The sequence below is a fragment of the Candidozyma haemuli genome (genome assembly GCF_002926055.2).
Source record: "Candidozyma haemuli strain B11899 chromosome Unknown D_2014730914, whole genome shotgun sequence".
Lineage (NCBI taxonomy): Eukaryota > Fungi > Ascomycota > Pichiomycetes > Serinales > Metschnikowiaceae > Candidozyma > Candidozyma haemuli.
This window is the reverse complement of record NW_020289911.1, coordinates 1,124,495-1,149,220: the sequence shown is the minus strand read 5'-3', so window position 1 is coordinate 1,149,220 and position 24,726 is coordinate 1,124,495. Positions and strand designations below refer to the sequence as shown.

Sequence of the window (24,726 nt, the reverse complement as noted above, 5' to 3'; positions counted from 1 at the left end):
TGCTTTCATAGCTGGACAACCAACGCTTGGAACAAGCATACTTAGTCCTCTTTCTTCTCATCTTCCTTCTCTTCCTTCTCTTCCTCCTTCCCCTCCTCCTCCTCCTTCTTCCCATTCTTAGCGACAATGACATTAAGCGCCATATCACTAAAAGAGTCCTTCCAAGGCTGGTTCGAGTCGCTCTTTATCCTGGATATCTCCACCTTACTAAAGTACATCTCCCCAACAGGATACTCAAGCACCGGCTCTTTATACACCAACTTCGAGTTCTTCTTCTTCCTTCGACTGCTCACCACACTAAACCCATCATCCTTAGGTTTGACATCCTCTCCATCTCCAATCAAGTACTGAATGGTTGCCAAAGTCGGTAGTTGTTCTAGAAACTTAGCCTTTGTAAGCGTTCCAGCGGTAACATTAAGATCGTTTCCAAGAATCCATTTGGGCTGGATATCTTTGATAAACGTTTCAGTAAAGCTTCTTGGTGCATGAGGCATATAGTATAAGGTTTCAGCTACCAGTGAAGGGTCCAGTATTTCCTCCAGATCCACTGTAAATTCCAATTTTTCCAACAATTGAGTATCTTCAGGCAAAAAGGCTGGATCGTAGCATGAAATTGAACTTACTTTAAACTTCTTAGCTACCAGTTGAAGTAGTGCTAGCTGGTAGAGTGCCTGGAACTCAGTGGTGGGTGATCCAAGCGCCAAACATCGTATTTTTTTGAACGAAAGTGGTTCTAAAAGATTATATGTCTCATTGAGTATGGAGGAGTCTTTTATAGTGTTTATTCGGCCTTGTAGGCGGGAAAGGGTGGAGGTTATTGGATCAGCCATGGGTATATTTCAATGGTGGTTGCAGCCTTGATGGAGATGGACGAACGTGATCTGGGTCAGGTGGATGGCACGTGGAAAACTCGCCAGTGAAGAGTAGAGGTGGGTTATCTTTGCCAAAGCAATGTTAAATTTAAGATTTAAATTGATAGTTGTATTACATAGTACTTTAAGTAGGTATGTACTAGGTTTGAATATTTGAGCATTTGTGGTGGTAGAGATATGGTGCACATTATCTATAGGCAACGACAAAGGGCTAGACTAGCATCAATATAATTCCTTAATCTCCTAATAATGTTGAGGGGATTTTCTAATGGTCTATCAATGTCTAAGAGTGCTCCATTGGCTCTTGTTTGGGACCAAGTCGAGGTATCTGAGCGAATACTATACCTCATTTGCAACCAATTAGTGACACAACCAACCATATATTCTTTATTAAAACCAAACATACCAAAATCACGGAAACATCCACTGAAGCACTCTTTGGACCGCCCAGTAAGTGGCAGCCAGTAAAGCTGCTTCTAGCATAACCCTATACAACGATAGCCTACCAAACTCACTTCCCACAACATCTAGTGCAATCCCATTAGGCCTTCTACAACTGTTCTGGACCAACCTATACATCCTGGTCAAAAGCTGATTTGAAGTCTTATGTGCCTCTAATAACCCTTCTGAACATAAGGTTTGACTCTGGAAGAAGTCATTAAGGTCAGCAGTCAGCTGGCCAATCTGGCGTATCAAAATACTTTGAAGTTGACAAAGACCAGGAAGAATATTCCTCATTTCGTTACAAATAACTGCAACTTCATCAGCTTTTGCTTCCACACTAGCAATCAGTCTAAAGCATATCTGTGTGGCAGTATGAACATGATCGATCTTCAGTGACTGGAGACCAATTCTGTTTCTTAGATCTTTTAAGCGGTACGAGGTTCTGGATAAGTCCATTTCAATGCCTTTAATCCAGTTTATAGGCACCAGACCAAGCACTTTGTCGTTCTGGTTTGTGGTTGTTCGTGGTGGACCTGTTGGAGTAACAGGAGAAGCATATGCGTCATTCACAGAGGCTGTTTTGTTCAGTTCCATGATTAAGAGAATGTAAAAGTTAGGAAAGAAAATTAAGTCTTCCCTACTTGCATGCTGTTCGAGGATATTTGTATGGCTTCTGGCCGTACCAGTACTGTTCCAGAAGTGTATCAGAGTACCAACAGCTTCAGAAGCATGTTTCATGAAACAATAAATATAAATTGGTCATTTACTTCCTGACAAAACTTCCATCAATAAAATGATAAACCAGTAGCTTTCTACTGGTATTGCAATAGCTAACTGGTTGCTTCCAGTATACTACCTATTTTGCAGCCATTCCTGCGAACAAGAGACCACCGCCAAACCCACCGCCACTTTAAAAGCAAACATAAAAACCACATTAAACAAATCCCCTCTTTCCACAGAATCACCCCCACTGCTTAAAACCCCCATCATCGACCTCTTTCTTAAAATTGGATACCATATGGAATAAACCGGGAAGAGTCAGAATACACGTGACCTTAATCATGCCCACAGCACGTGTATGAGATGCCCTATCTCCCTACAGCCTCCTCCATCCCTCCAAACTCCTCCAGAACCCCCTTCCCATTCAAATCTACCACCAACGCCCTCCTACACCCCACCCCACTCCCTTTGGGCGCCAAAGAGAGTGCCCAATCTCCCTCCATAAACCACGTCCTGCACACAGCAACAAATTTTTATACCGTGCGATAGCTCTATCAGCATCTACCCCATCGCCAGAATCCACAGCAACCAGTCCCTGGACTATCCATCTATACCAGCTCTATCTGGGCCCAAAACCCCTCCATCCTAATACGAATAGCGACCTTCCAGTGTCCTTCCCCTCACATAGTTCACGTTGTCGTCGCCATTCCTTCCCCCCACTTTAGCTCTGTCCAATAGCATCATGCGGAAGTGTAAAGTGTTTGTCGGTCTGTCCCATCCAGAATTGGGTAAGCTTGTGTGTGACCGTTTGGGCGTCGAACCTGCTCCATGTACGCTTAAGAAGTTTTCCAATGGCGAGACTTCGGTGCAGATTGGTGTTTCTGTGAGAGACGAGGATGTGTATATCATCCAGAGTGGGTCTCCACAAATCAACGACCATATTATGGAGCTTTTGATTTTGATTTCGGCGTGCCGTGGCGGTTCGGCGCTGAAGATCACGGCGGTGATTCCTCAATTCCCGTACTCGAAGCAGCTGAAGATGAAGAAGCACCGTGGTGCTATCACTGCTAGGATGTTGGCTAACCTTATTATTATGGCTGGTGCTGACCATGTGGTGTCAATGGACTTGCACGCCTCGCAAATGCAAGGTTTCTTTACCAAGCCCGTGGATAACTTGTACGGAGCGCCTACTTTGGCTCGCTGGATCCGTCACAATATCCCTGACTGGGAGAATGCTGTGGTGGTTTCGAAGAACCCAGGTGGAACGAAAAGAGTCACTGCGTTGGCTGATTCTTTGAAAATTAACTTCGCCATGATCCATACGGATAGACGCAGAACCCAGGATAACTTCACCAAGACGAAAAGACACTTGGCTCACTCTCAGGATGATAATATTGTTAGTGAAATGCAGACTGCCAGAGTTGTCAAGGGCCATGTTGTGGATGACGACTATGAGCAGGAGAACGGGCCTTCTTCTTCTAATGATAAGCCTGTTGCTCTTCTGAATAGTGACGCTTTGGGCGGTACTTTCGATGCTACTAACTCTGACGATGAAGATGAACCTACAGCCATTGCTCAGGAGAAATTGATCACGCTAGTCGGTGACGTTAACAATAAGGTGGCTATTATTTTGGACGATATGATTGATAAGCCCAACTCGTTCATTGCCGCTGCTGAGCACTTGCGTTTGAACTGTGGCGCCAGAGCTGTCTACGTTGTGGGTACCCACGGTCTCTTCAGCGACAGATGTCTTGAAGAGTTGAACGACTCCAAATGTATCGACAAGATCGTGGTGACGAATACTTACCGTGTGAGCGAAGAGAGACAAAAAGCCCACGAGAAGTTGGTGGTGATTGACGTTTCGCCTATCTTTGCTGAGTGCATCAGAAGAGACCATTTCGGTGAGTCCATCTCTGTTTTGTTCGACTCGTTGGCTGCCATTGAGTAGATAATCAAGTATTGCATTTCATCGGGACTCCAAGCGTCGTGTGTAGAGACGCTTGCAATCCATCTCTTTTACGTTCCTTCAGAGACTCCCCATTTATATATATATTAAACCACGTTCATTCATATCCATCTGAAATGGCTGCAAACGGCCTGCGAGTTTGCCGAAACACCCGTACACCACAACTATCCGATAAGCAGTAGGGTGCCACGTTTCTGCCGCCGCCACAGGCTAGCGTCGCCCAGCCCATGTGGACGTGGTACCCAAAGTTGCAGCATCCCACTAGTGTTTTTAGATTCTCATAATTCACAAGGGAACATCGTTAAATATGTAGTTTGGTGTTGGCCTACCTGCAGGACAAACCGACCCCAGATAAGTCGATTTCTTCATCTCTCACTATACTTTCCTCTTTCATCAAACCCTCCCAGATCCCAACCAGATCCCCCAAAAATGGACACTTCCCAGCTGATCCCGATCCCCAAACACGGAGACGGGAAAAACCAGTCCATGCTGCCTCTTCTGCTCAGTTCTGGCGACGGTAAAGAGGTCACTGAAAAAGCCATGGCTCTGATAGCGCCCATGTTAGAAGGATTCACTCCCAAGACCAGTGCTGAAGAGTCCAAAGATGGCGTTGCTTCTCAAATGGCTACGGCGCTGACTTCTCCTAGAAGACTGTCCTTGGCAGCTATTGGTGAATCTGTGTCGCTTACTTCAGATAACTTATCGTTGAATAATGCTATAGCTCAGCTTCTGCCTGACCATAGTGATGCCAATGGGAACGGTGATGTTCCTACGAAACCTTATTCAAGAACAAACTCGGCGTCGTCGTGGGACTTGAATTTGCCTAAACTTAATAAGACCGTGCTGAACTCGCTGAATACACTGAAGAGGTCTGCGTCTAACAATAATACCAATACTAACACTACACCATCTAATGTGAACAAGATTGGTAAGATTGGTGTGTGTGCTATGGATTCGAAAGTCATGCTGAAACCATGCAGAAAGATTTTGAATAGACTTATTGAGAACGGTGAGTTTGAAACTATAGTGTTTGGTGATAAGGTCATTTTGGACGAAGCGGTGGAAAATTGGCCCACTTGCGATTTCCTCATTAGTTTCTTCTCCACGGGGTTTCCTCTTGATAAGGCAATCAGCTATGCTAACCTTAGAAAGCCTTACATCATCAACGACTTGACTTTGCAGAAGACATTGTGGGATAGACGTTTGGTGTTGAACATTTTAAACCACGCCAATGTTCCTACACCTGAAAGGCTTGAAATCAGTAGAGATGGCGGGCCTAGAATAGATAAAATCTTGGAGGATAAGCTTGCAGAGGTTGGCATTCCTCGTGACCATTTGGATAGGTTGACTCACCAGGACGAACCAGAATGGAGTATGGTCGATGACGATACTCTTTGCGTGAATGGCAAGAGCATGAAGAAGCCTTATGTGGAGAAACCTGTTGACGGCGAAGACCACAATGTTTACATCTACTACCCCAAATCCACCGGTGGAGGAGGACGTCGTCTTTTTAGAAAGATTGGTAACAAGTCGTCTGAGTTTGATCCTGAATTGAATGGCCCTCGTACTGAGGGTTCTTTTATTTATGAGAAGTTCATGGACACTGATAACTTTGAGGATGTGAAAGCTTACACTATTGGACAAGAGTTCTGCCATGCCGAAACTAGAAAGTCGCCTGTGGTTGATGGTATCGTCAGACGTAACACTCACGGTAAAGAGATTCGTTTTGTTACTGAATTGAGCGATGAGGAGAAGACCATGGCAAGAAATGTCAGTCGGATTTTTAAACAGACTATTTGTGGTTTTGATTTGTTGCGTGTAAACGGTGAATCTTATGTCATTGACGTTAATGGGTTCTCCTTTGTCAAGGATAACAACGACTACTACGATTCATGTGCCTCCATCTTGAGAAACATGTTCATCGAGGCTAAGAAGTCCAGAGACTTCATCAAGAACAGGATTCCAAAGACCAGTCAAGTCAACCAATCTGAGTTTGAAGAGAAGCTGCAGAAATGGGTCTTCAAAGGCATGGTTTCTGTCATTAGACACGCCGACAGAACGCCAAAGCAGAAGTTCAAGTACTCTTTCAGATCACCCCTTTTCATCTCCTTGCTTAAGGGCCACAAGGAAGAAGTTATCATCAGAGCAGTTCCAGATTTACAGGTTGTTTTGGAAACAGTAAAGATCGCCGAAGAAAAGGAGCTTGAAGACTTAAAGAAGCTTAAACAGTTAAGAATGGCCTTGGAGAAGAAGATGGAGTTCCCAGGCACTAAGATTCAATTGAAGCCCTCTTTGAACTCTGAAAACCCAGATATCGTTGAAAAGGTCCAGTTTATCTTGAAATGGGGTGGTGAGCCAACTCACTCGGCTAGATTCCAGGCTACTGATGTCGGTGAGCAATTGAGACAAAACATCAAATTGCTCAACAGGGAAGCTCTCAACGACGTCAAGGTCTACACTTCTTCCGAAAGAAGAGTCATTGCTAGTGCTCACCTCGCAACCAGCTCGATGTTGGGTTTGCCTACTTTGCCAGATGACTTTTTGATTATCAGAAAGGATCTTTTGGATGACTCCAACGCTGCCAAGGACTTGATGGATAAAGTTAAGAAGAAGTTGAAGCCTTTGTTGAGACAAGGCGCTGAGGCACCTCCACAGTTCACCTGGCCACCAAAGATGCCACAGCCTTTCGTTGTTATCAAGAGAGTCTGCGAGTTGATGAATTACCATAAAAACATCATGGAGTACAATTTCAAGAACTACGATGTCAGCAAGTTCCAGGAGAACTGGTGTTGTGGTGAAGATCCTTACTTGTTTAAGGAAAGATGGGATAAGCTTTTCCAGGAGTTTATCACCGTTGAGAAGACCCATCCTTCTAAGATTTCTGAATTGTACGATACCATGAAGTATGACGCTTTGCACAACCGTCAATTCTTGGAAAAGATCTTTGCATTTGATCCTAACGACCAGAACTTGCTCAAGGTCTTGGGCGAGACATGTGGAGATACCATCAAGTCTTCTGGTCTTGTTAGCGAGTACCCTATCAACATTTTGGCCATGAACAATTTCAAGATTCCTCACGAAGCTAGTTCCAATGTCAGCTCAGCTTCTGGATCCACTTCAAACCTTCAGAACATTACAAACTCCAGCACAGTATCCGCTGGTTCTCTTGGTTGGGTTTTAAAGGGTGCTACTCCATCCGTGAAGCATTCTAACGCAAACAATGACTCCAACACTCAAGGAAAGTCCAGTTGCAACAGCAGTATAAGCAGCAGCGGTAAGGCTCCAGAGAACCCATTTGACCATCCTACCTTCGCCAGACTCAGAGAATTATACAGATTATCTAAGGTGTTGTTCGATTTCATCTGTCCTCAGGAATACGGTATCAAGGATGAAGAGAAGTTGGATATTGGATTGTTGACTTCTTTACCATTGGCCAAGCAAATCTTGTCTGATATCAAGGACATGAAGAAGCATGATTCTGCTGCTATGGTCAACTACTTCACCAAGGAATCTCATATCTACACCTTGCTTAACGTCATTTACGGTGCCCAGCTTCCTATGAAGATCGCCAGAAACGCTTTGCCAGAACTCGATTACATGTCACAGATTGTCTTCGAAATCTATGAATCTGGCGACTCTAACAGTCCATCCGGTAAGAAGCATGCTATCAGAATGTCGTTATCTCCAGGTTGTCATACTCAGGATCCTTTGGATGTTCATTTGGATGATGATCACTACATTGGCTGTATTCCAAGAATCAGTTTAACTAGACATTTGGATATGGACTTGGTTATCCAGAGATTGAAGTCTAGATTCTCAAGAGTCTCGTTGCCTAAGCAGTTCACTCCAGTCAACATATCCAGTCCATTGGTTACTGGTCTTTGAGTCTACGATACAACAAGTCCTCTATACTATGTTTTATTTATCCTAAATGCTTTCGGGTTGGAGCAAACAGAAACAGCAGTACCACGTGCTGCCCCCAGCATCCAAAGAAACCCTGATAGCCCCTTTATATATATATTATCTCAAATCAAGCAAAGGTCATATACCTAATTAAGCCTTCTCGTAAGACTCCCAGTTGTCGATGATGTTCTTAAGCTTCTCAGACTTAGTCAACTGGTAAACCTCCTCGAAGTACTCCTTTGTAATTTCAAATGGCTTGGCAGTCAAGTTTGGAATGTACTTGTTGATCAAGTCGTTTGGCTTGACCGAAGACTTTGGAATCTTCTTGCACAAGAATCTCTGGAATGGCTTCACACCAGACATCAAGTAAGAAGAGTGGAAAGGCACAGAAATACCCTTCAATGGGATCACTGCAAAGCCTCTTTGCAAGTCAATAGGCTGAGGCTTTGCAAGAGACTGAGCAGAAACTTCATCAATGATCTCCTTCAAATGGCCCTTGACATCTTCCAAGGACATTTGTTCTTGCAACTTCACAATATCAATCTTGTTCAACTTGATTACGTTTAAGACGTTGGTCAAAGTGTCCAAGGCTCTCAAGTCACCGGCAGTAACGTACTGGGCGTTTTCGACGTTGTAGTTGACAATCTCCAATAACCAGCCAGTCTTGCTGGCAACCTCGTCAACAACAAATCTCAAAGCAGCATCGTTGAATGTAGGGTTAACTCTGGTTGGGTTAACAGCACACATACCGTAGTTGGATCTGCCCAACTCGTCTCTTGGAACAGCAACTTGCATGGTCATACCTCTGTAGAAAACGACATCCACAAGAGACTCAATTGGCATGACATTAGCCAAGGAAGAAAGAGCAGAGTACTCACCAAGAGAGTGACCAGCGAACATGACATCAGATGGAACCAAACCCTTAGACTTGATGTCCTCGTAAGAAGCCTTCTCCATCAAGGTCAAGGCTGGCTGGGTGAACTGAGTAGCAGACAACAAACCAGTTGGGGAAAGGAAAGTGTAAGAAGTGGTGGTGTGGTCGATCTCCTTGAAGATCTTCTCAGACTTGATCTCACCATCCTCGCCAATGGTCTCGAACATCATGGAAATGTAGTTGTCTCTAATCTTTCTACCCTTGGCACCACCAAAGTGAACAGTCAACTCGTTAGGGTTGTTCTTAACAATGTCAAGAATAGAGAAACCGTAGTTGTCAACGAAATGACGGTCAGCACGGTCCCAAACGTCACGAGCAACGTCAGAGCTGTTGTACAAGTCCATACCCATACCTTGTTCCTGGGAACCCTGACCAGTGAAAACGTAAGTGGTGACTGGCTGTTCAATCTCGGCCTCACCCATCAACACTGGAGTATCGTTTTCAACGTTTCTGGTTTCAACCTTGATGATCTTACGACCGTTGATCATACCAATGTGCTCCAAAGAGGTCTGGAGAATGTCGTTTGGCAAAACCATACCTACAAAGTCAGCCTTGAAAGCTCTGACTCTGGAAGCAACACTGTTAGCAGCCCACTGCTCAACCAAGGATCTGATAGAACCAGAAGAGTACATACCGTGGGTGATAGTACCAGGCAACTTGGCGTAAGAAGCAAACACACGAGAAACGTGAATAGGGTTGTAGTCACCAGAAACCTTAGCGTAAGGCTCGTTAGTGGATGGAGCCTTGGAGGTCAATTCCTCACCAGAAGAAAGTGGAATAGCATTCTCAAACTTCACAGCCTGCTCAATGGTGTTACCGTTTCTGGAGAAGTAGTCAATGACTGGGTTACCGTAAGAAACACCAGCCTCGTAGTCAATAGAACCAACCTGAATGATCTCCTTAGTTGGCAACTCCAAGTAGACTCTACCAACAGTCTTAATGGAAGAGTAAACACCAGCGGCCTTGAACTTGTAAGTAGACTCGCATCTGAAGGTCAAGATCTGGTTAAGCAACTCAACGTCCTCTTCCAAGTGGAACCATTCCTTGGACCTCAAAATAGCCAAATCCTTAGCGGTCTTGAAAGCAATCTGGAATGGGTCCTCAGTAACCTTCTGGAAAGTGTTCTCGAAGTCCTCGTACTCACCTCTGTACAAGAACTGGGAAGTAACCTCCATCACTGGACGACCTTCTCTGAAAATAGTGCCCACAACCTCGACCATCTTACCGGAAGGCTGGTTCAAAACAGCCTTGATGAGAGCATCTGAAGAGACAACATCATCCTTTTTCAATGGCTCAGCACCAGGAATCATACGGTAGCCGTTGGACATGTGCACCAACTTCAACAAGTCACCGTCAACAGTCTTTGGGAAGATAGCCTTCATGATAGCCTTCCAGCCAACAACAATGGCAAAATCCATTGGAGCCAAGGTTGGCTTGTTTGGTCTGGCAATGAAAGCGTCACATGTGTTACCAATGGCGTGAGTGAACTCAGAAATGTCCTTACCACTGATAGTAACCTTGTCACCTGGAATAACCTGGTCAACGTTGATATCCAAGTCAACTGGAACGTCAGAACCGAACCACAACTTCCAGTAGAAGCCCTTGATTCTGTCGTTTCTGCCTTCCATAACTTCCACAATAGGAGCAAAACCGTCTTCTGGAACGTACTTGTAAAGGAATGGCAACTCAACAGCCTTGTTGTCGGCAGTTCTGTGCTCAATCAAAGACATCTGGATAAGACCCTCAGAAGTCAACTTGATCTCGGCAACCTTCTTGGAGTCACCTTGGACGGCCTCGTAAAGGGAAAGGTTAGCCTTGTCAGTACCAGCGTTGGTGATAACAGCTTCCATGTTAGCAGCTGGACCCACAATGTCCTTGACAGAGTTGGCAACATGGTTAATACCCTGGACGACTCTCTCAGAAGAAATGAAAGCGTACAACCAGCTCAATTCAGAACCAGCCAACAACTTGAGCCACTCGGCCTGCTCAGGAACAGAAGAGCCAACCTTGAAAGTAGTCTTATCGCCAGACTTCTCAACAGTGACGCCAGAAACGTTCTCAACAGTGGCTGGAGTCTTACCGCCAAAGTATTCAACAACAGGATCTTGGAGAAGTCACCATCGTAAGCGTCAGCAACCAACTTGTTAATATGGCCCTCGTGAATACCGTCCAAGATATCCTTAATTGGCTCATCGACCTTGTTGGTGAATTGAGCAGCAACTGGACCGTGAAGAATACAGGTTCTCTGGACATCCTCGTCAACGACAGACTCCAAGTCTTCAGACTGCCACAAGGAGTCCTTCTTGAAGAAGAACTCGAATCTCTCATCCAAAACAGGAACGAATGGAGCAGGCTTCTGGGCAGCTCTAGCACACAACATCAAGAAGTTGTCACAGTCCTCCTCAGAGATCAACTGAGTCTTGGCAGTTGGGAAAGAGTCAAAGAACTTGTCAACGAAAGCCTGTGGGGTCTTTTCCAACTGGGCAAAGTTCTGGATCAAAGACTGCTTGCCAGAGCTAGAAGTGAATCTCTCTTCGACTCTTCTCAAGTAGTCACCCATGAAGTTTCTCAAAGAGACATCGATCCATCTCTCAGACTTCTTGACGAACATCAACTCAATCATACGGTTGGCAACTTCCTGGTAGGTCATATCTTCCAAGTCACAGACACCTTGAGCGTTGCGGCCGAACCATGGCTTCTGGAAATCCTTGTTCAACTTGTTGATGATGTAGTCCTTCTTCTTGGTCAAAGCCTCCAAGAGTTTGTTCTTTGGCAAGTTGAAAATAGTCTCATCCAACTCCTTCCAGAACATGACACCTCTGGTAGCGAGCTTGTGAATAGGCTCACCCATTTCAGATCTCACAGTGATGATACCACCAGTAGGCTTCTTGTAAGTGTTCTCCCACTTGCCGTCAGCAACACCAGAACATTCAGCAATGGCCTGCTTGGCAGCCAAAGAAGTGTGGGCCTCTTTAGCAGTCATAACTCTGGAACCGAACAAAACACCGTCAAATGGCATTGGTGGGTAGTTGAAGTCCTTAGACCAAGAACCAGTCAAGTATGGGTAAGTGTCAACATCAGAACCGAAACCGGAACCAGCGACCAACACAATGTTGGAGCACTTTCTGATCTTAGCGTACATCTGCAAGATTGGCTGGTGGAAGTCCTCGAAAGAGTGGTGACCACCACCTCTACCACCAGTCCACTGAAGAACAATTGGGAAGTTTGGATGAGCCTTGGCAATGGCAATAGACTGGTTGATGGAGTCAATGGAACCTGGCTTCAAGCCCAAGTGGGTCAAGCCCAACTCTTCAATGTACTCTGTGGCAACCTCCAAAGAAGGAACACCAGCACCAATGGTCAAAGACTGGATTGGGAAACCCTTGGCTCTCAATTCCTTGATCAATGGAATACCCCATTGCAACATTCTTGGGTTGACGTAAATCAAGTTGATACCAATACCAGAGCCTGGAGTGACTCTGCTGGCAACGTCTCTCAAAGCTCTCTCCATACCCTTTGGCTCAAAGTAACCACCACCGGCCAATTCAATGTGGTAGCCAGCGTTGATGGTAGCAGACACAATGTCGGTGTTGACGGTAGTTGGAGTCATACCAGGAACCATCAATGGAGCTCTACCAAGCAATCTGGAGAACTTGGTGTCAACGAAAACTTTACCAGCCTTGGTCTTTACCAACTTGGGTCTGTATTCGTCCAACCAGTTAGGAGCCCATTTGATGGAGCTCTGGGTTCTGTTGAAGATCTCCTGCTTGAAACCGTACTCGTCATCCTGGTTGGTGTCAATGGAACCAGAAATAATCACACGGGCACCGGTACCTTCCTTGTTTCTGTGGGTCAAGACACCCAAGCCGGAAACGCCACCAGGGCCGAAATCCAACAAGTGGGTGCTGTCGAAGTTGGTAGCGGTTTCCCAGTGGACAGGCAATTCGGTGATACACTTGGTGAGTCTGTCAATGACATCGCCTTCAGCGTTCTGGAAGTTCTCACCAGAGTAAGTGTCGTAAACTGGGATCTTGATGTCGGCAGCATCGAAAACCAAACCCTCGTTCTGGACATCAGTCAAGATCATGTCAGTGGCTGGTTCCAACAAGTGGGAGTGGAATGGAGCGAAAATAGGCAAGAAACGGTTGGAGAACTTCATCTTACGCTCGGAATATGGCACACGGGCCTGGTCCAAACCAGAAGGAGCCTTGTTGTTTCTCAAAGTCAAGTTCAAACCGTAAAGAGACTCTGGAGGACCAGAGACAACCATGTTTCTACCACCATTGACCAAAGAAATGGCAACATGCTTCTCAGCAGGCAAGTGAGCGTTGGTCTGGTGGATGAACTTTTCAACGTCAGAAAGAGACAAGTCTCTAACAGACAACATAGGAGAAGGTCTACCTTCACCATTCTCCAAAGAGTCCTGCAACATGGTTGGAGGCAAGGAAGTTCTTGGGTAAGCCATCAAACATCTGGCACCAATGAAGAACAACAAAGAAACAGCCTTGATGGAGTTTTCAATGAAAGAGTCCCAATCACCAGCGCTGGCAATAGCCACGGCGGTAACCAAACCTTGAGAGTGGCCAGTAGCACCAACCAACGCGTCTCTGAACTCACCTGGGGAAATGCCCAAAGTCTTGCAAGTAACAGCATAGTGGCACAACTGAATGACGCAAATCAAAGGACAAGAAACAGGCACACTCAACAAATACTCCTGGTCAGGGGTCTGGTCAGGCAGGTTCAACCAGGTCAAGATGTCAAAGCCTTGGGTATAGATCTTATCAACATTAGAGGTGGACTTGACCAACAGAGTCAACTTGGCGGCGATTTTCTGGAGCAAGTCGGAGAGAAGGCCGTGGTACATGAAGTTCAACTCTCTCAATTCCTCAAAGTAGTCGTCGGTATTACCCTGGCCACCAAAGATAGCCACAGTTCTGGCCAAACGGCGGGCGGAGTTCTGCACCAAGTCCGACAGTTGTTTAGGAATGCTGGTGTTGGAGCTGATGACCGCGTCAAAGTAGTGTTTGATCACTTCTTTCGTCTTGGCAGCGGTGGTTGGGTATGTTTCATCGGCAAGCAACTGGGCAGCGAAGCTATGGATGTCTGAGTTAGGGAAGAACCTCGACTGGAACTCTTGCAAGACAGCAGTCAAGATTTCGTCAAACAGGCCTTCGCCTCTAGCAGCAGGGTCAACAAGAGACGCGGTGAAACCCACGAATTTAGCAAACAATTCAGCTGGAGATGCTGGTTCCTCGTCCGAAGCAAAGCCCTCAGTAGGAACAGGCAAGGTCTTTGCAAACTGCTCCTTCAACTGGGAGTACTTGAAAAAAAGTGCCGTGGGCACCAAAATCGTATGTTCTATAGATCCATGGGAAAGAGCCAACTGGCGATGTGTGGTACTCATTGGGGAAGGTTGGAAACGATCAGTAGTATTCTTTCAAGCTTTGTCTGTGGAATAAAAACGTGCTTCTTGTTCTGTGGTACGCGAACAGAAGATAAATAGATTAAAAAAGGTCCAAAGTTGGAAAGGAAAACTGATTGGAAAGGGACACGAGCAGACTCTTTTGGTTAAGAATGGGTTTCTTTATAAAGAAAGATGGAACTAAATTTTGGGTCCATTGGTTTTTGCAACTCTCAACAATGTGCCTGCAGGACCCGCATATATTTGGTTAGTTTGTTGGGAGTCTTACCGAGAGGCCTTGCAGATCTCTGTAAGGGCGTTGGTGCAGTACCCTTGTAATTCACCAGGCCAGAATTTGCAGCCACCTGGAGAGAAGAGGGTGGATAAGGGGATGTATAGGGCCCGAGGAAAGGAGTGTAAAGGGGAAGAGGCCAGGGGAGAAGGGGAGGAATAGGGGATGGAAAGACCCGTACACCAGCAACGGTGGAAGCCAAACAAAGACAATTTAATGCAGCGAAGCTCCGAAGCCGAGGCGTAGGTGAGTGATAGGAGGGAGAGGAAGAGGTATAAAGGGGAGGGAAGTAGGGAGAGTTTAGGAGGTGAATTGGGGAGGAAAAGAAAGGTATATAAAGGTAAATGGAGGTAAGTAGGGGCATTCTTTCACCGGTAGAGCCTCTGGCGAGGCCCTACCTTGGCTCTCCCTGGTCGGCTGCAAACCGCGCTGCTCCGAGACCGAGGACTGGCGGTTAAACCAGCGACCTCAGCATAACGAAGCATTCAAAAAAACGGTTAACAAAACGCTGGTTTGTTGAAATTGGTGACTTCCACCAACGGTTTCCTTTTTTTTCTTACTTTTCTTTGGCTATTGTGGTGGGTTTCTTGGGGGTTGGCGCCAATTGATGGTTGGCTCTGCAGGAAACCATCCAACCAATTGTCCACCCACCTACCGGTTTTCTCCAGGCCCATCCAGGGCTTCCTCGGTAAACCTTAACCAGATGAAGAATCGCCTTACTTTTTGCTTTTGTGGGCGTTTCCAACGTTTTGCCCCGGGTGAGTGGATCCCTTAGTGGGAGAGAAAGAGAAAAGGATTTAATGGCTAATTCCAATTTAACTACTCTACTTTTCCAAATTCTATCTCTGTCTTTAGCCCTTTTCTTCCTGGCCTCTTTCTTTTTCTGGCTGCGTCGGTGGGTGCAACTTTTTGGCCCCAGAGAAAAATGGGAGGAAAAAAGAGAAAAAAAGAGACTAAAAGTGAAAAATACACAAAAAAAGGGTTCATAAAAAACAGCAAACAGAAGAAAAGTTGCGGCAAAAAATGGACCCTACGATTTTTTACGCTATCAGTTTCCAAGCGACTTCTCTAAAAATCTTCAATATCCCTGAAATCCCTCAAAATCTGTACCCTTTTGCTTCGCTCATTTGTTGGCTCAACAGAAGTGGCGGTGGTTTTTTTTGGCGCGTTTGGGGCGAGGGAAAAAAAAAAATGAACGGCCGTTTTTTGTCTTTCCTTTTGTTCTTTTTTGGCGGCTTTTTTTTTTTTTTTTTTTTTTTTTTCGCACCCAAAATCGAAGAAGCCCTGGTTGAACAAAGAAGGCTGGAGGCTGGAGGCAAGAAATGGCAAAGAAGTTTAATTTTGATAGGGGTAAATGTTGATCTGAGGGATTTATATGTTGGTGGGTTTAAAGAAGGTTTTTCGTAGATTATGGGCTGGTTTTGCCTGATTTGTTTTTTGTCTGCCTGTACTTGTCTATCTCTTTTGACTCTTTCTGACTGAGTCGGTTCGGGCCGTTGGCCCTCACAGTGCCCCTGAGCCACCATGGGTAAAACACGTGTTGGACACTTTTAGGCCTTTGTTGGTGGTTGTTGGCGGTTCGGCTGCTAGATCTCTTTGTTAGGGGTTGCTTGTTCCGGTAACCCGATCTAAGGGGTGTACTGGAAAGTGACATTGAGGAGGATAGGAGATAAGTCGTGGTGAGTGTAGGGAAGTAGGGTACTATGGGAGTTTTGGCTTAGTAGGGGTACAGTAACTGCTTGTGATAGGTGGATGAAAAGGGATTTAATTAGCTGTATGGGTTCTGGCTACGGCTGGGTTTATGGGACGTAGGAAAGGGACTGATAGAGATGCCTGGATAGAAATTGTAGTTGGTTTTATGCTTTATTATAGTATGCTCTTTCAAAGGTTGGAATTATTAGAATTATCAATGTTTTGAACTTAATTCTCTGGGTATTCAGATCGGTGTTACCGTTCTTCCTGGAGGAATAATCAACTGAATAATGGGTGCAAACTACATACTCCAGTGCCCAATATGACCTTTGATTATACTTTTATGAAATTAGAATCCTTGGATAAGATTTCCTTGAATTTACTTCCCTTGGATATGCTTCACTACTTTATACGGATACGTATAAAGTATATATTTCTGCCATGAAGAGGTACCTGACTTCAAAAGAACCGTTTGACCTGTCCCCACCTTACCATTACTACCACCCTACTCCCATTCAATGCTCTAATTTTATTCATATGCTATTTATTTTCCTGGCAAGGCCAAGGTATTGGAAACCTGTTTAGGGAACTCCCTCACGATGATCTCACACTTGACTTCCTTACACAAGTCCTTCTTGTTATAGTAAGGCACTCTCTGCAACAATTCAAGACCAGAGCTCCTTTCAAGAGCTTCCACTGGAACCTGGAAATTCGTCAATGGCTCTTCGTTAGGAATAACCTGGTTAGGCAACACAAATGCACCCACAGCCAACTTATCGCTACCTTTAACCTCACCAACCACAAGCTTAAAGAAATGCGTAGGAACGGCAATATTTGGAGGAGATCCAATCACCTCATACGTCACTCTATACTTATCGTCGCTGCATTTCTTAGGCAAGTACAATGGACCAGTCATAACACGAACATCATCATAACGGCCAGTAAGTCTACGCACGAAATCTTCAAAATGGGCCCAGTAGTCACGGTTAAAGCCGTCTCCAACCTGAGGACTCATGTTCGTAAGCAAGAACGTCTCGTCCATAGCCTGTTGCAGGAACTTAGCATCAGCAGCTGGAGCCTGGTGGCCTCTATCGTAGCCAGAACGGAAATAGTCTCGAAGACGAGCACGGAACTTGAGTGGAATACTTTCATCTTCCTTGAAAACCAGCTTCTTTCTGTCCACGCCCTGGCTACGGCTGATAGACTCTTTAGTAACATGCTCCAAGATCCAGTATGGATTCTTTGTAGCTCTATCGTAGCACGAAATGAACTCGCTATGTTTCAGAAGATCATGGATTGGACCAGGAAACCCGAATTTATAAAACGCCTCTGGCGACACGGAAACCTGGGAAACACCTCCTGGAGTGCTTCCTGGAACCGGTAAGTTAGGACTAGTACCAGAAGGACCCTTGTTATCAGTAGGAGTAGGATTAGGCTGGCTCAGGCGGCCCCAGAAGAAGGAAGCCACGCCAAAAGCACCCAAACCAAGCGAATGTGGAATGAACTTGGACATTGGACAGACGGTGGAGATGGAAGTTGGAGTATAGATCTAGCTGGATCTGATGAGCAGCGCGAAAAAATGGTCCAGTCACTGGAGGTGGATTATAATGAGACGTGTAAGGAGGGGGAGTTTGGAGAATTGGGTGGATTCTGTGTTTTCTAATGGGTTCATAGTAGACGTTAGAATTCGAATTTGGCTTTATTTTATAGAAATCAAAACAGGTGCCTTACTTGGTTGGACTGGTGGTGAAGAATGGCTGCGAAAAGTTGCAGCCAGAGGCTTCCATGGGCTGTAGAGGTATGGAGGGGAGATAAGCTATATAAGGTTGGAAGGAGGTTGAAAAGTGTTAGTTTCGGGCTAAATGAATGCTTGTGATAGTTTGGGATTAGCGAATTGTGGAGATGAAGAGATACGGTAAGTGCAGTTGGAGAGTGGTAGAGATGGTGTCTAGTAAGGCTCATACGTCAATTAGGTCCGTGGAAGTTACAGAAATTTAAATAAATAATATACTTTCGTGTTCTCTTGTGTGATTTAATGCCTTGCTTATGATTCTAGTTCACTTTTGGGCATAGTTGCAGAGACTGGATGGTGGGTTCCTATCTATACCCACTTCAGCCAGAGCCTACAAAACAACCTTCCAACGTAGAGAATTCGGGCAAGTTTAAGAAGAAAGAAGCTTAAGCTGATCTCTTCCTTACATACTAGTTTAAATGAATAAAACCTTTAGGGTTAACATGGAATGGTGACGCTTCCCGGCCAACCACTGCCCATTTGCAGCCATTAACCTCTGACCACCTAGCGTTACTATCTACCAAAATCCATCAGAATCGACTAAACTAAGATAAAAGCAGCCTCATTTTTTCAATTACAACCGTTGAGGTCCCACTTTCTCACCTTTAACCATACATCTCTCGTTGGGCAGCTCATCCCCACAAGCTCATCCCAACAAAGCCCATCGAAAATCCAATCTCGCCTTTATTCGCCCGTTTCTCGAACCACCCAAACCTCCTAACCAAAAACAACGTTTGCCGTAATTTCACGTCATTTTCCACGTTCCATCCAATCCCAGCCCATCCCTCTTCACGTAATCTCCCATCTGGACCACTTTTCGCAGCCATTTGTGGGGCTGCCAGCCAATTGAGTACATCCAATTCATCCAAACCGTCAATTTCCTCAACATATCGTTATTTTTTTAAGACCCTCCTAACCCATGTAATTCCGTTGTGGTGCTGTTTTTCCGTCAAGCCCCTTTACCAGCCCCCTATTATGCCTCTCCTTAGTCCTTACCTACCTCGTACATTCATGTTCCTGGCTAATCTCCCCACTGCAGCCCCACATACCATTAACCATGCCAATCCAGCAAATCACCGAAGAAACTCCGAAAAGTGGCAAATATAAGCGTGCAAACTAAAACTACCCTACTGGTCATCCTACTTTTACTACTTTCCACTTTGAACGAAACAACTGTCGTCCCTCTTATCTTGCCTTATCAGACCTGTCAGACGCAGAGGCTGCAGCTCATAAATGGCTGCAAAATACCATCAACCTACATCCTCTTCCTACCATTTTCCACCAAATCCTCCTCCTTCGTCCCCTAAATCTTCCCCCTGGCCCCCACAATCCCTGAAGTCTGCCTCTCGGGGCCCCTCCTTTATCACACAGTCCCGGCTCGGCCTGGCCTTGTAACCTCCTTGTAACTCATTGATCTCCACTCGAAGCCCCACAATAAGCTTTGGATACAACTTGCCCTTTGGACCTCTCTTGGCGGCGGCGGCTTATCGTGACCACACAAAGGGCTGCGGGCTGGACCAATGCCCTGCGATAACTGATAACAAAGTAGTAACTGCCGCCGTGCCTCGAGGTATATAAGGGTCCTGGATTCCCATGTAGAGTATTTCACCAACTATCACCATGACCTGGCAAGAATTGGCCCAAAGGGCTACAAGCATTTATGATAACTCACTTAAGAAGACCTTGGAAATGTTTCCTTTTGATAAGGAAACCCAGAAGGCCTTCGATACGCTTCCTTCTGCTCGAGGCAAGACCGTAGAGGACTACGGAGCGCCAGCAAAAGTGCCTTTGGAGGTATTTAAAGAGACAATGCCCAAGAAGTGTCTTGAAATCACTCTGAAGGATCCGTATGTTTTGCTTCAGGACCTTAAACTGGGCAAACTCACTTGTGTGGAAGTGTTGACTGCTTACTTCCATGCAGCCATGATAGCTTCGAAGCTTGTCAATTGCATTTACGAATTCATGCCTGAAGAGGCTTTGGCATTGGCGAAGAAGTTTGATCTGGGACCAAAAGACTTGCCTTTGTTAGGGCTCCCTCTTTCTTTGAAAGAGATGATTCCAGTGAAGGGCAGAGCTGTCACTCACGGCTCGCTTTGTTACTTGGACCGTGTGGTGGACTACGATGCTGATATTGTGAATATCTTGGTGGCCGCTGGAGCTATTCCTTTCGTTCGTACGACCAACCCCCAGTCTTTAATGATGCTTGAGTGTGAGTCTTGGACTCATGGAAGAACTGTCAACCCATACAATTCTCTGTTGACTTGTGGAGGCAGTTCTGGAGGTGAAGGTGCTATTCACGGTATTGGAGCTGCTGCATTTGGACTAGGTTCAGATATTGGAGGCAGTATTCGGTGCCCTAGTGCTTTCAATGGCGTCTATGGACTCAGAAGCACTGTGGGTAGACTTCCTGCTGGAGACTACTTCTCGTGCCAGCTTGGATCTGAATCTATTCTTTCTGTCACTGGCCCTATGACTCGTTCTTTGGAGCTTTTGGAGCTTGTCATGAAGACTATTGCAGACCTGAAGCCCTGGCTCGTGGACCCCTCGTTGGCTCCACTCCCATGGAAATCCCAAAAGAAGGAGAAGTTCACAATTGGTGTTTTGTACGATGACGGTGTTGTGGCTCCACAGCCTCCAATTGCCAGAGCATTGAAGATGGTAGCTGATCAGCTCTCCAAGCTTAGCAACGTTGAAGTCATCCCATTCAAGCCTTACAAGCATGACAAGGCATGGGAAATCATCACTTCGCTCTACTTTGAAGATGGCGGTAAAGACACCAGATCCACCATGGAGAGATCTGGAGAACCTGCTCTTCCTCAAACTGAGTGGATCCTTTCTGGTGAACATGTTGCTTCCTTGGAGCCCAAGGATATCTGGAAATGGAACATTGAAAAGGTCAAGTACCGTAAAGATTACCTTGCTCACTGGTTGAGCCAAGGTGCCCCAGATGCCGTGATAGCTCCAGTGTTCCCAGGTCCAGCCTGTAAGCCCAGAACGTCCAGGTACTGGGGCTATACTGCCCAGTGGAACCTTCTTGACTACCCTGGCATTGTCTTCCCTGTAACAACTGTCGATCCAAAGCTTGACACTCCCGTCAAGGATTACAAGCCAAGAAACGAAATGGACGAGTTTGTTTGGAAGCAGTATGACTCTCCAGAGAGCTTTGCCAATGCTCCAGTTGCACTTTGCGCTGTGGGACTTCGTAACACCGACGATACGCTCGTGGAGGTGGCAAAACTCCTCGAGAAAAAGTAACCCTAGTCAACTTTTAAGCTATTTAAGTATTTATTCGAATTATCATATGCCCCCTAGCCAGTATGTAATTCAAGGTTATTTCCTGTTTGGGCGTAGGATCTCGCACTGAAAAACGTAAATCTGGGGAAGCATCAACTGGACAACTCTTCTTCATACATTCCCTAAACAAAGCATGCCCCAAGAGTACATCGAGCTCCAGCAGCTCCCTGGCGACGACCATAAGCCTCAGTTTAGTACGGGACTTTCCCAGGACGAGGTTACCACGATTCTACTGCGCCTTGGTCTACCGACCATATATGATACATTGGATGAGTTACCCAAGCAGGCGCAGTTTATGATCGAGAAGATCGAGAGTTTGGAGGTGGAGAAGGCTGTAGTGATTCTACGAGACACTTTGGCAGAGCATCGTGGCGATGTGAACTTTCCTCTGGCTGATTTCCACTTGATAGAGAAGTTACTTGGACAATTACCTACTGAGGGCCAGCTGGACCTGGCGAAGAAGATTGATGAGAGTGATCAGGAGAGTGGGGCAGATATGTGGTCGCTAGAGGTGCGCCTTGAAGCTGCGTTGGTGGCTTTTCACTCTCCGTATCCAGAAGTGAGAGCAGTGGTGGACCCTTATGATGATCCGTCTATGCCAGCAGAGACTCTTCGAGTTTACGTTATCGGCTTGTCGTGGACGCTTGTGGGGTCGTTGATCAATAACTTCTTTGTGCATAGACTTCCTAGTATTGTGCTTTCTGCAAGTACGGTGCAACTTCTCCTTCTTCCCAGTGGAAGACTCTGGGAGAAATCGTTTGAACTAAACAGAAAGGTTTCGATCTTTGGAAGAGAGTATAACATTAACCCGGGGCCATGGAATTATAAGGAAATGATGCTTGCCACGATCATCTACTCGTGTTCTGCTGGCACGCCATATGCCATTTACAACTTCTTTGTCATGAAGCTTGACCGCTTCTATGGCCTCAGCTGGGTTTCCTGGGAGTACCAGGTCATGTTTGCCTTATCCACGCAGTTCTTGGGCTTTGCTTTTGCTTTCTTGATGCTTAAGGTTTGCGTATACCCCAAGAAAGCAATGTGGCCGACTCTCTTACCGACTATTGCACTTAACAGAGCCCTTATGAACGATGATCCTCAAACAAACATCAACGGATGGACTATATCAAGGTACTCTTTCTTTTTTGTGGTATTTGTGGCCAGTTTCTTCTATAACTGGGTTCCATCTTATTTATTCAAAGCCCTTTCTACATTCAATTGGCCCACATGGTTTCTGCCCAATCTGATCCACTTGATCAACGTCACAGGTACGAACCAGGGCTTAGGGCTTAATCCTCTTCCTACCTTAGACTGGAATATCATCGATATGGCAGGCTGTTTGACAATTCCTTTCTACACTTATGCTAACCAGTACATGGGTATGGTCTTGGGCTTTTTCACGATCCTTCTTGTTTACTATACCAACAATAAGTGGACATCATACTTTCCTATCAACTCAAATCGTCTTTTCAGCAATACAGGCGAGGTTTATGATGTCAAGAAAATCCTTGACGAGCACAAAGCATTCAACCATGATAAATACATGGAATATGGACCTCCATACTTTTCAGCCGCCAATTTGGTGCTTTACGGTGCCTACTTCTGCATGTACCCGTTCGCTATCTTATACCATACGGTAACAGAATGGTCTTCCATGAAACAGAGTTTCTCAAACATCTGGCTTACCCTTAAAGATGCATTCAAGAAAGACCATGACTCCAATTATAGCCGTTTTGCTGAAGACCCACATTGTGAGATGATGTCTCATTATAAAGAAGTTCCTAGCTGGTGGTTTTTGACAATTTTGGTTGTCAGTGTGACGTTTGCCCTCATTTGTGTGATCTTTTACCCTGTGGAGACACCTGTCTGGGGTATTTTCTTCACCATTGGCATCAACTTCCTCTTCCTTATTCCCATCACAGCCATCGCTTCTGTTACAGGGTTCACATTTGGCTTGAATGTCTTAGTCGAGCTCATCGTCGGTTATGCTATTCCTAACTCTGGTATAGCACTTATCACGCTTAAAGCATACGGTTACAACATCGACTCACAGGCATCAAATTATATTACAGACCAGAAGTTGGCACACTATACGAAAGTGCCGCCTCGTGCTATTTTCCGAGGCCAGATTATCCTGACGTTCCTTAGTGTCTTTGTTGCACTCTTCATTGCAAATTGGCAAATGGACAATATTCCAGATATTTGCGAGCTTCATCAGAAGAATAGACTTAGATGTCCCGGTGCTAACACTTACTTCTTCTCGAGTATTCAATACGGAGAGATTGGACCAGCCAAGGTCTTTGGCGGTATCTACCCAATCTTGAAGTGGTGTTTCTTGCTTGGAGCTGTTATGGTCATCCCCATGGCGCTTTTCAAGAAACATGGACCCAAAGGAATCACCAGATCGTTCCAGCCCACCATCATTTTGGGCGGCTTCTTGAGTTACGCTCCTTATAACATGCTGTACTTCACTGGAGGGCTTTACTTGTCGTACATCTTCATGTACCGCATCAAAAGACACTATACCATCTGGTGGGAGAAGTACAACTATATCTTGACTAGTGCCTTGTCTGCTGGTGTGGCTTTCAGTGCATTACTCATCTTCTTCACTGTCCAATACAACAGAGAGGAGCTCGACTGGTGGGGAAACAGAATCAGCAACATTGGCATTGAAGGCTCCAACAAGCACCATGCATGGCTCAAGGCCACCGACGCTCCAGGCGGGTACGTTGGCTTAAGAAAAGAGCAGTACCCCTAGAATATGATCTTGGACGCCGATATGATATACAAAATAGTTACAATCAACACAACCGTAACGATAATAAACGCAGACAATGTAGACATCGGGTAGTAGCCCTCTGCAAGCAAGTTTTCAGCATAGTAGAACCGCACAAACCCTGTTACTAGAGTGATGATCCCTAGCACAATACATATCACCGCAAACGGTTTCCCCAAGCTCAATGTGCTTTCCTTGCCGAACTCTATAATAATCGTATACGACCCAATGTCAACATAGCACTCCTTCTCGGTAAACCGTAGCAATTGAGCCATAGCTATACCAATGGAGACGCATACTATAGAAGTGCGTAGCCATGCCAAAAAGGTTCTTTCATTTGCAAGCTGGAGTTAGAAAAGAGCTTTTATCTATATTTAATCAACATACATTGTCTCTGGCAACGGTCTTGACGTTCTTGAGTCGTTTCAGCCGTAGCGAGTACTGGTTCATGAAGTATATATGGAGATCGGGATCAGATTAGATAAGGTGCGCATTAACTGTGGGAAAGTGTGGAACTGCCAGGGAGTTAGAGAAAGAGTAGATGTGACGAGGAAAACAATACTTTGATAAAAAGGCGTTTTATCAGATTAAGGGGTAGAAATTGGAACATCGGTATTTCTTTTGGGAAAGTCTTTTTGGCTCC

The 24,726-nt window shown here is 45.5% G+C and overlaps 7 protein-coding genes across 7 annotated transcripts; 4 read left to right on the top strand and 3 right to left on the bottom strand. All coding sequences in view use genetic code 12, as the record gives it.

Moving 5' to 3' along the window:
- Window positions 1–41: 41 nt before the first annotated feature.
- On the bottom strand, window positions 42–1,910 carry CXQ85_002946 (uncharacterized protein; the record flags this gene model as incomplete). The annotated part of the gene is made up of 2 exons (XM_025486607.1): window positions 42–637; window positions 1,517–1,910. The coding sequence occupies 2 exons, from the start codon at window positions 1,908–1,910 to the stop codon at window positions 42–44; spliced, it is 990 nt and encodes a 329-aa protein (XP_025344157.1).
- An 868-nt stretch (window positions 1,911–2,778) lies between these two features.
- On the top strand, window positions 2,779–3,984 carry CXQ85_002945 (ribose phosphate diphosphokinase subunit; the record flags this gene model as incomplete). The annotated part of the gene is made up of 1 exon (XM_025486606.1): window positions 2,779–3,984. One exon carries the CDS (start codon window positions 2,779–2,781, stop codon window positions 3,982–3,984), a length of 1,206 nt encoding a protein of 401 aa, XP_025344156.1.
- A 447-nt stretch (window positions 3,985–4,431) lies between these two features.
- Window positions 4,432–7,887, top strand: AFL1 (inositol polyphosphate kinase; the record flags this gene model as incomplete). Its single annotated transcript, XM_025486605.1, has 1 exon — window positions 4,432–7,887. One exon carries the CDS (start codon window positions 4,432–4,434, stop codon window positions 7,885–7,887), a length of 3,456 nt encoding a protein of 1,151 aa, XP_025344155.1.
- Window positions 7,888–8,055: 168 nt separating this feature from the next.
- On the bottom strand, window positions 8,056–14,243 carry FAS1 (tetrafunctional fatty acid synthase subunit; the record flags this gene model as incomplete). The annotated part of the gene is made up of 2 exons (XM_025486604.1): window positions 8,056–10,896; window positions 10,920–14,243. The coding sequence occupies 2 exons, from the start codon at window positions 14,241–14,243 to the stop codon at window positions 8,056–8,058; spliced, it is 6,165 nt and encodes a 2,054-aa protein (XP_025344154.1).
- A 2,525-nt stretch (window positions 14,244–16,768) lies between these two features.
- CXQ85_002942 (ribonuclease) lies at window positions 16,769–17,737 on the bottom strand (the record flags this gene model as incomplete). Its single annotated transcript, XM_025486603.1, has 1 exon — window positions 16,769–17,737. One exon carries the CDS (start codon window positions 17,735–17,737, stop codon window positions 16,769–16,771), a length of 969 nt encoding a protein of 322 aa, XP_025344153.1.
- A 1,899-nt stretch (window positions 17,738–19,636) lies between these two features.
- On the top strand, window positions 19,637–21,271 carry CXQ85_002941 (uncharacterized protein; the record flags this gene model as incomplete). Its single annotated transcript, XM_025486602.1, has 1 exon — window positions 19,637–21,271. One exon carries the CDS (start codon window positions 19,637–19,639, stop codon window positions 21,269–21,271), a length of 1,635 nt encoding a protein of 544 aa, XP_025344152.1.
- Window positions 21,272–21,443: 172 nt separating this feature from the next.
- On the top strand, window positions 21,444–24,065 carry OPT6 (Opt6p; the record flags this gene model as incomplete). The annotated part of the gene is made up of 1 exon (XM_025486601.1): window positions 21,444–24,065. The coding sequence occupies one exon, from the start codon at window positions 21,444–21,446 to the stop codon at window positions 24,063–24,065; it is 2,622 nt and encodes an 873-aa protein (XP_025344151.1).
- Between the last annotated feature and the right edge of the window lie 661 nt (window positions 24,066–24,726).